This window comes from Barbatula barbatula (assembly GCF_947034865.1).
Source record: "Barbatula barbatula genome assembly, chromosome: 19".
Classification (NCBI taxonomy): Eukaryota; Metazoa; Chordata; class Actinopteri; order Cypriniformes; family Nemacheilidae; genus Barbatula; species Barbatula barbatula.
The window spans coordinates 5,882,132-5,895,714 of record NC_136782.1 but is presented as its reverse complement, the minus strand read 5'-3'; the positions used below and the strand labels follow the sequence as shown (position 1 = coordinate 5,895,714).

Below are 13,583 nucleotides of genomic sequence, written 5' to 3'. Positions count from 1 at the left end.
TGAGAGGGGCCTTTGTTAATGCAATGAACTGTGGCCTCGTTATCACAATGTACCATTATACTAGAAGCCGACCACTCTTTCCCCCATATGGATGCTGCGACGACCAAAGGATACAGCTCGAAAAGTGCAGAAGATGCTAAGGCCTGCGGAATCTCTAAGAGCTGGGGGGGCCAAGTGGATGCAAACCAACGACCTTGGTAAAAGCCTCCGAAACCTACGGAAGAGGCGGCGTCCGTGAACAGGTGAATATCGAAGGGGTAGGAGGACATGTCACTGTAGAAAAATGACAAGCCATTCCATTGTTTGAGAAATTTTATCCATAAGCTCAGCTCGTCAAGGCAGGGGCTGGATATGGATAACGTGTCCTCTAAAGCGTGCTTGGAACGATGTGAAACGAACGGGCAACCTTGCAGGATTATTCTCATCGCAAAATTCAGATGGCCGAGAACAGACAGGAGCTCGCGTTTGGAGCAGCGGGGATTAGCTAACAGAGAGGAAGCGATGACGATTGTTCTGTCGATTTTCTCTTTTGGCAGTGAAGCCTGGAATTTAAGAGAGTCTAATTTTATTCCGAGAAATTCGATGGACGTGCTCGGTCCTGAAGTTTTGTCTGGGGCAAGGGGGACGCCGAGTTTTTCAAAAACCTGCTGGACTTTTGCTAGATGCGCAGCTGGAAACGAGTCGGGAGACGAGATGATTAAAATCGTCTAGTAGGTGGATTAGGTAGGGAATTGCATAATTGTTAGAGAGAATCCAGCAAATTGCCTCTGACAACATGTCGAAAATTTTGGGGCTGCTTCTGCAGCCGAAAGTAAGGCGGACAGAAAAGTACAATTTATTGCGCCATCGAATGCCGAAAAGGTGCCAGAAGTCTGGGTGGATGGGCATGACTTTAAATGCGGATGTAATGTCGACTTTGGCTAGCCAAGCTCCACGACCTGCATGTTTTATTAAAGTAATGGCTTGATCGATATTATGATAGTGCAGCGAAAATTCCTCAATTGGAATGAGGCTGTTGATGCTTGGAAAGGCCGAGCCGTGTGGAGACGAGAGATCGAAAATGAGGCGCTTTTTGCCAGAGAATTTACGCGTTGCTACGCCGATGGGGCTGATGCGAAATACGGAAAATGGGGGAGCGTCGAAGGGGCCGATAATGAATATGCGTCAATCTCCTTTTTAAGAAGTTAAAGCACCGGAGCTCCAGGTGCTGGTGAGCTAATGTTTTGAGGGCAGCCTGCTACTGCTGGCGGGGTGTTGGTAGGAGGCCGAAGCTGGCCAACGGCGAGAGGGACCGGTGGGTCTGTGGCGATACCTGCGCTCGCGGAAGCCCTGCTGTTCCGGCTTCCCCGCGGGCGGCCACGACTAGCCGCGGAGGTGTATTGCCCGGGCCGGGAATCGGAGAACTGCAAGCCATGCCCGGCTTGGCGGCAGACCCCTCCGTAGCGCCCTTCGGTGAGGCGGTATCCTCCAGGGAAGAGGCGTAGAAGCAGTAAAGCTCCGCCTTGGTCATCCGCCTGTGGAAGTGGACGTCCGCGTTTGACAGAGCTAGTCGTAAGCCCTGGACGGTCCATTTCTGTATGGCGGGGATCGCGTTGTGAGCGGAGGTGTAGGAAGAAGCCGGGGAAGGAGGTGGACTTCTCTTTGGGCCAGGAGACGATGTGCCACCCCTGGATTTAGCCTTCCGAGGTGCCTTCTAGAACGGCCGAGCTGGCGGCCTCGAGATGAAGCCGGGGAATCGCTTGATGTATCCGATCCTGAGCTGGACTGATGAGCGCTCAGCGGCGTTGAAAGATTGTCGTTGATGACGGGGGTCTCAGACATAGCGTCGATGCTTAATCTTAGGAGATCGAGCAGGTAAGATGGTTTCTCTATTTATGAGCTCGCTATGGCTGATTGTGTATGTGCAGTGATTGCTGATTGTGGACCAGCCGGCTGATTATATGCTACGGCTCCTCCCGAACTTTGTTAATTAAACATAATTTGTATAGTACAAAGAAAACAGTGATTTTATATTTCATTAAATAATTAACATCCCTTCGCAGCGGGGGATGGGACGTCACTTCCCGCGCACCAAGCAGATTAAAAATACTGACAAATAAACTGTAAATGAACAGATAGCATATTCACTGATGAGAAGAAGGCAAAATAAGTACAAATTATAAGTATTACAAATAATAACTCATAGTTCAGTTTGTACCTGAAAAAACATCTGCTCTTGTTAACAATATCCAACGAAATACACTGTTTTACTTTACATGGCCGGTCCGTAATAATGATAATAAAGCTATTACTTTTGTATCAACAGTACTTACCAGTTGAAAACTTGGGTAAAATCTTGTGTTATGGCTGTGCTTGTACGTCCATGACCATCAAAAGTTGTCGAAGGCGCGATCACGGTCCCATAATGCAATTCGAAAATGTATTTTAACGGAAAAACACTGTAACACATGTAGAATGGACAATTTAAGTTAAAATATACAGTCATATAACTGTTAATTTACAGATTTTTTGTACAGACATTCAACACAATGAGTAGCCTAAATCTAATAAATGGATATGGGTATAAGTAGTTGGTATTGCACATATTTTATTGCACAGTGGGGGAGAACATTTAACTGTTCATGAGGTAAATGGCCTGAGGAAGGAAACTTTTCTTATGTCTGGGTGTTTTGATGTTTAGTGCTTTAGTGCAGGGTGTCAGGTGAGTGATTTTGCGAGCCCTTTTAAGCACTCTGGGTGAACCTGACAGTATTAAACAAAACAATCAAATCAATGATGGCAGAAAGTAGGAACCAATCAGGGGTATAATAGGACGAGTCTTCTTCATAGAATGCGGGTGGGATGATTTTTATATGGGATACTGATTTAAGACAACTTGAAAATGCGGAAAAAACTACATCTCGCATTGTTTCAAAATGGGGCTTACTATTTCATTCTCAAATACAGGCTGATTCCGGGTGGCAACCCTATGGTGTTGGGAAACACTGAAGTAAATGGGCTTCAGTGCAATATTTGGAACTATAAAGCCCTTCATGTCACGGGTTACTTCCGCATTTCCTTCTCCCACTGCACATATGGGAATGTCACAACTCTGTTTTTTTTAACGGCTCTGGGTTCATTTATAATGTCATAAAGGTCTTCATAGACCGTGTGAAAAATAAAAGAATAACTTTCTTCCCAAGTTCAACATGCTGTTTTATCGACACAGAATCAAATAACCAGAAAATGTTGAACATTTTACAGTTCACTAATATGGTTGTATTGCTTTAGCAATGTCAAAATGGGGGGGGTTCCTCATGCAAATTCAGCCATGTTTCTCCTGACACATTACAAGATATAAAAGAACAAGCACATATACTGGTGAGCCATAGTTGCTTTAAAACAACAGACGCAGGGATTCAGAAGTAAGTAAGACACATATTCCGGGGAAATGCTGAGATGATCATTAGAAGGAATAACACAGAAGGTATTTCAGTGAAGCAGTGGTTGTAATATGTGTTAACATGGTTAAATATTTGTCTGATATTGATACAGAATGGATATATTTTATATTATTAATATTGTTAAAATAAATGAATTAGAACAAATTCCTCATAACATTTTCAGAGAGATATTTTGTTTTACTTCATGTACTTAATGCATTTTATAACTAAACAGTTTCACTATTTTGTTTCTATAATGTTATCATGATATAAATAATGTACATCATTTCAGCTTTGTATAAAAACATATTGTACTGTTTTTAATGCCTTATTAAGCAGTTAAGTGGAATGTCCTCAATGCCTTGAATTTATTGTCTCCAGCCAACCGTGAAGAAAGCACCTGTGGCAAGAAATAAACTGAAGAGAACAAAACCATCTTGTGTTAATGGAAAATCAAACATATTTTTACTTCATGTTGTTTGAAAGGCTTGGACATATGCGATATGCTTTGTTCACTTTGGGGTTTGTTTTATACGGTGTGATCATATTCCTCAATACACTTACTATTCTTGCAGTATGTTTGGAAAGGACGCTGCACCAGCCCATGTACATTTTGATTTCATGTTTGTCCATTAACTCTGTGTATGGTACAGCTGCCTTTTTCCCCAGGGTACTGACAGACTTGCTGTCTAATACAAACACAATCTCCTATGACGCGTGTATCTTGCAGAGTTTTGTTATTTTCTCATACACACTAAATGAGTTTGCAATATTAATGCTAATGGCATTTGATAGATTGGTTGCAATCAGCAAACCTTTAGAATATCATAACATAATAACCATGAGGGTTCTGACAGCTTTAATCTTCATACACTGCATGTTTCCAATGTTTTGTCTTGGTATCTCTGCTCTTTTCACTTCTAGACTGAAAATGTGTGATAATAAATTGTGGAAGGTGTACTGCCACAATTATGAAATTGTTAAGCTCTCTTGCACAAACAGTTTAATTAGTAACGTTTGGGGTCTTCTTTTATTGATTGTAACTTGTGTTGTTCCATTCATTTTAATTTTATATTCATATGTTAGAATTCTTATCATTTGTCACAGAAGCTCATCACAGTTCAAGAGCAAAGCTTATCAAACTTGTATTCCACACATAGTTATCCTTTTAAATTTCTCTGTTGCCTTTGTTTCTGAGATCATCTTAAGCCGGTTGGTGAATTTAGAAATTCCCATAGGGCTGTCTGTCATTATTTCATTACAGTTTATTGTTGTACCATCCATCCTCAACCCACTTGTTTATGCATTGAACTTTACTGATATTCGCAAAAAGATTATTTGTCTTCTGAAAGCATCCAGGTAGATGTGTTGTTGTGTAAATATGAACCTATATTTATTGTAAAATCTAATAGATTGTCAAAAGTAAAAGATAAATAGGATCCCTAGCTTTCTGATGCAATAAAATGTTCAAGTGTTTATCTATATTTGGTAACACTTTAGTATAGGAAACAATTCTCAGTTTTAACAAATTGCCTATTTTACTTCAATTTAAAAACTGCATTAATTAAACTGCATATTACCATCATATCGACTGTTATTTGTACTTATAAAGAACATATTAATGCCTTAACCTGCATAATCCTACATCTCTTATACCCTGCGCCTAAACTTAAACGCTACATCTACCTTTTATGCTTTTTGGCATGATCACAGTTACATTTATAATATACCATTATAGAAAACAACAGTGTTATAAGCTGGTGTCTCGAAAGACTGAAATACTGTTCTAGTGGTACAAGCGGTAAACAACAAACACGTCTACTCCTACTCACATCATTTCGCACTCAAGTTTTTATTATGCAACTGCACTGCCAGGCCATTTAAAATTGAGTTGTATAGACGTCCCTGAAGAAAATAAAACGTCTTGATTACAGATGAAACCTTGGTTCCCTGATGGAGGAAACGTTGTGTCAAGATCTGACAGAATGGAGATGGCCGCCCGTCACTGTAAGGAGCACTGGGAAGTGCTACCCCCATGCAGCTCTGCGGATGTCTGCCAGAAAGATGCTCTGAACTAGTGCCAGTGAGGAGGCTACACCCTGGAGGAGTGAGCCGTCACTTCCAGTGGGCAAGGGCCTGAGATCAGTAAGCCAAGTGATGGTGTCCAAGATCCAGTGCACCAGTATCTTTTTGGAGACAGCCTCCCAGCTGTCCTCCAATACTGACAAAGAGCTGCTGAGAGCGTCGGGAGCTCTGTGTTTGGTCCAAGTAGAGGTGCAAGGCATGTACTGGACACGGCACAGTGAGGGTTGCATATGCCATTCGGGACCTCAACACCCTGTCGGGGGCCAGGTCGTGGTGGGGAGGATGTCCTCTGTCTCCCTCTTCACCGCCGAAAATGTTGGACCTGCAGGATGGCCATGGCGTGAAGCGCAGAGGCAGCTTGATCCACCGCAGTGTAAGCCCTTGGCAACAGCGATGACAAGAGCTTACAGGCTTTGGAAGAGAGCCTTGATCGGTCCCTCCAGGTGCCGGCCGACTGTAGGTACAAGTGTACCAGAACAGCATGCTCTACCTGGGGTAACGACATAGACCTTAGCTGCTGCAGAGTGGAGGGAAGTCAGATCGACAGAGCTTATTTGCCGTGAACGCACCAAAAGAAACTGGTACCTGGGTGGGACGCGGTTCCCCCTGTTCTGTATCCAGGCACTTAGAGTCCAGCCGTGAGCTACTGGGAAGGCAGTGCAGTGCACTGCAGCCTGATGCTCATGCCAGCCCAGGCAAGCATGGCTGAGTGAATGAATGCAGCATGCAAATTTTATTCGGCAATTTTAATTGGCCGTTTCAAGTCAGTCAGAGGTGATAGGTTCTCAAGTCAAATTTATCAAATCACTACAAGGAAAGAAATGAATCCATCCCGCTTGATGCTCAGCTGACGTCCAGAAGGTTATTTGGTCAGCTTGGTTGTCAAAACCCTTTAAAAGAGTTGGTGATTTACAAGATTTCTTGGTCTCTCCCTCATACTTGAGTTTGCTCTGAGCAATTATATTATAGCAATTAAACCCTAGGCTGGGTTATGTACCCAAGATGCCAATGTGGCCCTGGTTGCCTAAGAAAGGGGACAAGTTGCTGCTTCCCTTTCCTTGTGACCCTGAGTAATTGAGTAGTCTATCAGAAGCCAGGGACCACTGTGTTTCACTTCTGTTTTTGTCAAACATCATGTCATTACAGGGTCACCTAGTGCCAATCACAATTGGAGTAGTTGCTCAACCTCTTTAGACACAATCTAACAGCTTCCATTTTCCTAACAAGCTTAGACCCAAACCTGATAAAACACACCTGAACAAGCTAACCAAAGTCTTCAGGGATAAACGTATTCAACTTAATGTGGATCTGCGCAGATTGCTTAGCACATTACATTAAAATATCGCGAGAGAGATACAAATACATATGGAGCAGTCTGCAACTGAATCACTGAATGGAAGACGTTGATAAGCTGTGTGGATTCAGTTGTGTTGATTCAAGGGTTGGGTCTAAACGTACCATTAAAATGGATCTCACGGGCCAGAGTTCAGAACCACTGCACTAAACTTTTGATCGGTAATTACGGTCGAACATCATTTCACAATGACACTTGCAGTAAAACTTAGGTTTTGTAATTATTTTGTTATAATCTGCTTCGAAAATGCCTTGTCACCTAGACAAATAGTTTGTTCCCTTTCGAGGGAACTCTACACTGCGTCAATGTTGACACTTTGGGGAACGCCAGCAGCGTGACGCATCTGAATACGTTGTGTGAAACTAATCTCGCGACTTATCGTCGCGCCGCGATTTATCGTCGCGCCGCGATGACGTCACTATGACGTCACGAGTGACGTGCGGCACCGGAAGGTATAAATAGGAAGCGGACGCAATGCAAATCAGCTTCTGCCATTTCAGCAAAGCGCTCTGTGTGTGTGAAGTTTATTGTCTGTTTGTTTACGACGTTGTCTAGATTGTTTATTGAAAACTTTATTAGAAATGAGTAGACAAAAGACCTTTAACTCATGTGTTTCGCCGTGTCCTCGTTTTATTACGGGTGGGGATACACCTGAACTCTGTGTTGAGTGTTTGGGATTTGAGCATGCTAAGGCAGCTCTTAAGGGGGATCCCTGTGAACATTGTTTGTGGCTATCACTAAAAACACTCAACTCTCGTGCTGCTTTGTTTGATGAGTCAGGCAAAATTCGCCAGCCTCACGGATCGGGACCCGCTACTGCCGAGGCAGCGCGGCGTCTCCGTTCGTGGGGCTCGCAGATGGATGTTTATGAGGGTGTTGAGACGGCTTCGGCCTTTTCTCAACCCCCCAGTTCCATTGCCTCTGGAAGGGATACGGGAGCCTGCATGGCGGCGTCTCCCGCCCCATCCAGAAGCCCAACGCACTGCTCTAGCTCTGAGGAGTTGGTCTGTTGGTTTTCATGCACGGGACATAGATGAGCCCAATGAAATTCCCCTTTCCCCTGGGTATGAGGAGCTGTTAGAGGTTGTTGGCCGGGCGGTAGCCAGACTTGGCATTGACTGGCCGACAGAGCAACAAGAAGTTTTGTCTGTCAGTAAATTGGATGAAAGATTCTTGGAAAAACGGATACAACCTCAGCGTCGGGGGTTGCCTTTTTTCCCCGATTTACACTCAGAGGTGTCCAAATCGTGGAAAAAACCATACTCTTCTCGCATTTCTTCCACATCCACGAATTTTTCGAATGTGTTAGGGGCTAGAGATAAGGGGTATGGCATGATGCCAAGGGTAGAAGATACGTTGGCCGTGTATCTTTCACCAGATTCGGCATCATCTTTGAAATCCCCGACATTGCCCTCCAAACCATGTAGAGTGACATCTAATTTGGTAGGCAAGGCATATATGGCTTCAGGTCGGGCTGGATCATGCCTACACACCATGGGTCTATTGCAGGCATACCAGGCCGACTTGCTGGGGGATATTAAAGAGGGCGAGGTAATAGATCCAAGTCTGCTCAACGAGTTGAGAACAGCAGCAGATCTTACTCTTCGGGCCACTAAGGAGACAGCCCAAGCAGATGTAGACCTAGTGAATCTGCAAATAAAATCAACAGTCCGACCATTCCCTGCCGGTCAGCCGCTTCAGGGCATCGGGCTTCACACAACCGACATCAATGTCGAGAGGTTGACCCCTTAGCATACCTTTCTCCACGAGTGGAGAAAGCTTTACAAATTCTAATGGGGTAGTAGAAGGGTAAGAGTCGTCTCTCTCGGTGAAAGGGGCCATAGAATATGTTCCCCCCCATGAGAGTCAGATCGGCTTTAAACAGCCGGTACTTCACAGTCGGAAGAAGGATGGAGGTCTGAGGCTCATTTTTATATCTGAGAAATCTCAACAAATCTGAAGAGATACAAGCTCAAGATACTCACTGTCCCTATTATTGTGGCCGGAATCAGATCAGAAGACTGGTTAACCACAATAGTGCTGAAATTTGCATACTTCCACACTCTTATCCTTCCTCAATATCGGAAGTTTCTCAGGTTTGCTTTCGGGGCCAAAGCTTACCTATATCGAGTTCTTCCATACGGCCTTGTTCTTTCCTCACGCACCTTCACAAAATGCATGGATTCATCCCTTGCTCCATTGAGACTTCAAGGGATCCATATACTAAATTACATAGACAACTGGTTAATATTAGTTCAGTTTCACAATATGGCGATTCGACATTGAGATCTCGTTCTCGACCATATGAAGCGTGGGGGGTTACGGCTCAATGCCAAAAAGAGCAACTAAACTCCTCAATAGAGGTAGTATAGGATTCGGTCACGATGCAGGCACGATTGTCCCCTGCACGTGTCGAATAGATCCTGACAGCGGTGTCCAGGATCAAGTAAGGTCATGCTTACACTGTCAAGCATTTCTGTGAATTTTTTGGTCTAATGGCGGCAGCGTCCAACATGATTCCTTTGGCCTCCTGCACATGAGATCTTTACAGTGGTGGCTAAAAGGCAAAAGGTTTTCCTAGAGAGGTAACCCGTTCTGTATGATCAGGTTAACGCGCAGATGCCTTCGTTTCCTGGTTATATGGAAGAATCCTTGGTTTCTCAATCAAGGGTTGAAATTGGAGTGCAGCATCACCAACTGCACAAATATTGCCTGGAGATTAGCTGTACTACAAGTACTGAGGTACTTCCTTCCAGTCCTTAGAGGCCATCATGTTCTTATCAACAGAATATGACAGTTCTCTTACATAAATCTTCAAGGGGGCCTGAGACTACGCCCTCTCTGCAGACTGGCACACTAGGTTCTCCTATGGGCCCAGGAGAAGTTTACATCGCTCAGGGCAGTGTACATCCCTGGAGTCCAGAATGTGGGAGCAGACAAGCAGTCAAGGCAGGGGCTGAGGCCCGGGGGAGAGGAGACTCCATCGACCTGTTTGCGTCACAAGAGACGTTTCATTGTCCTCTGTGGTCTTCATTTACACGCCCAGCTCCGTTGGGACTGGACACCCTGGTACAGACATTGCCACAACGGCATCTGTAAGCTTTCCCTCCGATCGCTCTGCTCCCAGGACTTCTAGAAAGAGTCCGACATACATTAAAGTGTATGTGGCAGCTATCTCGGCCTGTCACCCCCTATACCCGAGGGTTCTCTGGGGAGACATCCCTTAGCTGTTCGGTTCCTGCATGGAACCATGAGGATGAGGCCTTCATCTCAGGTGAAAGTTCCTGCTCTAGACTGTGATTCTAGAAGGGCTTTCCCAGATGCCTTTTAAGGCCATTGAGTCTAGCTGGGACATTCATTTATCCCTCAAGCTAGCCTGTCTGGTAGTCATTACCTCTCTTTGGAGGGTAGGCGACCTTCAAGCTTTATCAGCTTCTCAATCTTGTTTGGAGTTAGCTCCAGGCTTTTCATCCTCCACCTCACGAGATAGCGGATAACCGAAGGTAATAATTGTCATGCCCTATCTGGGCGTTAGAAGAATATGTGCAGGTCTTCTTTATGACGAAATTCTAACCGACTGTTGGTCTGTTTTGGACCTCGTAACAGAGGTCAACCAACCTCTAAGCAGCCCATTTGTAAATGGATGGTAGAGGCAATTTCTTTAGCTTATGAGGTGCGTGGAATACCTTCACCTCTGCTAGTAAGGGCACATTCAACTCGGAGTATGGCTTCCTCGCGGGCCCTTCTGTCGGGCGTCTATGCAGGATGTTTATATGGTACTACAAACTGGACCTCTTTTCTTTACCTGGAACCCAGGCACTTTTGTCCTGAGATGTGCGTGGACACCTTCACACTTGGACAGACACAATGCATTATGGCGTAGTGGGCATTTCGTTCCCCAAAGTGTCAACATTGACGCAGTGTAGAGTTCCCTCGAAAGGGAACGTCTCAGGTTACGACTGTAACCGTAGTTCCCTGAGACAGGGAACGAGACACTGCGTCGTTGTGCCATAACTCCCTGTGCCTGGAGCATTTGCTTCAATAATTTTTGCAGAAGCTGATTTGCATTGCGTCCGCTTCCTATTTATACCTTCCGGTGCCGCGCGTCACTCGTGACGTCATAGTGACGTCATCGCGGCGCGACGATAATTCGCGAGATTAGTTTCACACAACGTATTCAGATGCGTCACGCTGCTGGCGTTCCCCAAAGTGTCAACATTGACGCAGTGTCTCGTTCCCTGTCTCAGGGAACTACGGTTACAGTCGTAACCTGAGACGTTTTTGTAGGAGGTCAAAAATGTATCCAACCTAAATCAACAATATTTGAAATATTTTTTCACAATGAATATGTGTGCAACAAATGCATTAATTTAAGTATGGAATCTATGACAAAACAAATGGATATGTAATGCAGGTATGCACATGCCATAGCAAGTCTTAGCTATTCTCTGTTGTCTGTCCAAGTATTTGATGCTCGAGTATTTGTCACTATTGAACTACTAAGAACATCAATTTAAATACTAATTTAGTTTCAGGTAGGTTTCATTGATCATAGTGTGGTATCAAATATTTGTATCCAAATGTATATCTTAAACCGCATATGGACCATTAAATACAGGCAATTGTCTATATCGCAGCATCAACAAGCAGAAAAGTTGCCTTTAGAGAGCTTGTTAAAGCTGTTTTTCAATGTTTGTGATCATGGGAATTAGTCAGATCAGTGTCCATATATAACAAACCAAATGTAACCCTCAAGTCATATATGACCAACATACAAACACAGAACATGGTAAGATAACTGGTAACTGTTTTATCACGGACAGATCATTGAATGCTACTACTGATATCACAAGTAATTATCAATTAGCAAGAACAGTTATTTTATTAAGTTATTATTTTTTCCAATTGAGGAGCTGAATACGGAGTCTAAATATGACAGTTAAGACTAAACCATTTTTAACATATGTAAGTTGTCCATTACCAGTACCTTCATAATAACAACTGTATTTGCATATCATTACAGATACAGTTATCATTGGACAACAGTTCTAGTGTTTTTGAATTTCAATTGTCTGGACTGAATGACACAATGGAAAACAGATATATGTTTTTATCTTTGACTGTGCTGTATTATCCTCTGATGGTTTTGTGTAATGTAGTTGTAATTTTCACTATTATTTCATATCAAAAGCTTCATGAGCCAATGTACATATTTCTGTGTAATTTGTGTATGAATGCACTTTTTGGCACTGCTGGATTCTACCCTAAATTCATGTATGATTTATTATCTGAATACCATGTCATTTCCTATGCTGGATGTTTGATTCAGATATTTGTCATTTATTCATCCGCTTTGTGTGACTTTTCAACATTAACAGTGATGGCATATGACAGGTATTTGGCAATATGTAGACCGCTGGAGTATCATGCACAAATGACCACGCAAAGGGTTCTTCAGTGTATCTTGTTTTGCTGGCTGGCTCCGTTTTGTTGTATGGCTGTTCTTATTGCATTAATATCCAGACTCACCTTATGTGGCTCGAGTATTGAAAAGCTATATTGTGAAATTTGGGCCGTTGCAAAACTTTCCTGTTTTTCTAACACTGTAAATAATGTGTTTGGGTACATTGTAATTCTTGTATACTTTGGTCATGCAGTATTGATATTTTGCTCATATATTCATTTGATTAGAAAGTGCAGGAAGTCTGTAGAAGTCAGACACAAATTTGTACAGACATGTGTACCACATCTGCTCTCATTGATCAATGTGACTTTTGCTTTGCTGTTTGATGTATTTTTCAGCCGTTATGGTTCAAAAAGTTTGACGCAAGGCACACGTAATTTCATGGCACTGGAATTCCTCGTCATACCCCCCATTTTAAATCCCCTCATTTACGGACTAAATCTGACAAGAATACGCAAACAGGTTATGCAACTATTTTTCAAGAAACAAGTTGGAATATCTGAGTGAATGGTTAAATATCCCCTGCTTTACTTGTTTTGCAATTGTTTGTAATTGTTTACAAGATTTTCGTATTGTAATTATTTATGCCATTACGTGTAATAATGATTTTGTCACAGTTAAGGGGTGCTGTTAGATAAGTTCCCCAAACTCTACAAAATGGTACAATTTGAATACCACACACTCTTGGTTTATGCTTTCTAGAAACAATGGTAACTGCAGTGTGTTAAACTACCATATTCTGAATAACAATAAACAGCTCTGTCAGATATAGTTTTTAACAATTCGTTGTTTTTAGCAACTATGCACATACAGTATGTTAAAAAACAAGAAGTGTGCTATAGGGGAAATAAGCATATACAAGTACAGTATGTAACCACTGGTGCTCACTGAATATATAATATGTCAAATGTAAAAACAAATTATTTCAAGACATTATCAGGGGGTGAAAAAAATACCAAAAATATTGAATAAATTAATCAACGCCATTAAAACATAATAAATTTACCCAAAATATGTTTGGCATAACACAGCCTTCCTCGGGATACACATCTATTGTGCACACTATAGTGTCCTTTTAAAAATGGGAACGGCTGGATAACGTACATGCAAACATATGTAACTTTATCTGTGTCTTGTGTAACAACAATAGCAGTATCCCATGACAATTCTGAAATGCATTTTATCTACATTGAGAAGAATATGGTTCTTGTCAGATAAACCTCTTGTAAATTCAGGAAAATGATTTGGAAAGCTTTCT

At 42.7% G+C, this 13,583-nt stretch overlaps 2 protein-coding genes across 2 annotated transcripts; both read left to right on the top strand.

Annotated features, from left to right (window-relative positions):
* Positions 1–3,389: 3,389 nt before the first annotated feature.
* On the top strand, positions 3,390–4,785 carry LOC306908782 (olfactory receptor 51I2-like; the record flags this gene model as incomplete). The annotated part of the gene is made up of 2 exons (XM_079481969.1): positions 3,390–3,466; positions 3,804–4,785. Exon 2 carries the CDS (start codon positions 3,868–3,870, stop codon positions 4,783–4,785), a length of 918 nt encoding a protein of 305 aa, XP_079338095.1. The 5' UTR covers positions 3,390–3,466; positions 3,804–3,867.
* A 1,035-nt stretch (positions 4,786–5,820) lies between these two features.
* On the top strand, positions 5,821–12,832 carry LOC306908781 (olfactory receptor 6N1-like; the record flags this gene model as incomplete). Its single annotated transcript, XM_079481968.1, has 2 exons — positions 5,821–5,880; positions 11,885–12,832. 2 exons carry the CDS (start codon positions 5,821–5,823, stop codon positions 12,830–12,832), a joined length of 1,008 nt encoding a protein of 335 aa, XP_079338094.1.
* Between the last annotated feature and the right edge of the window lie 751 nt (positions 12,833–13,583).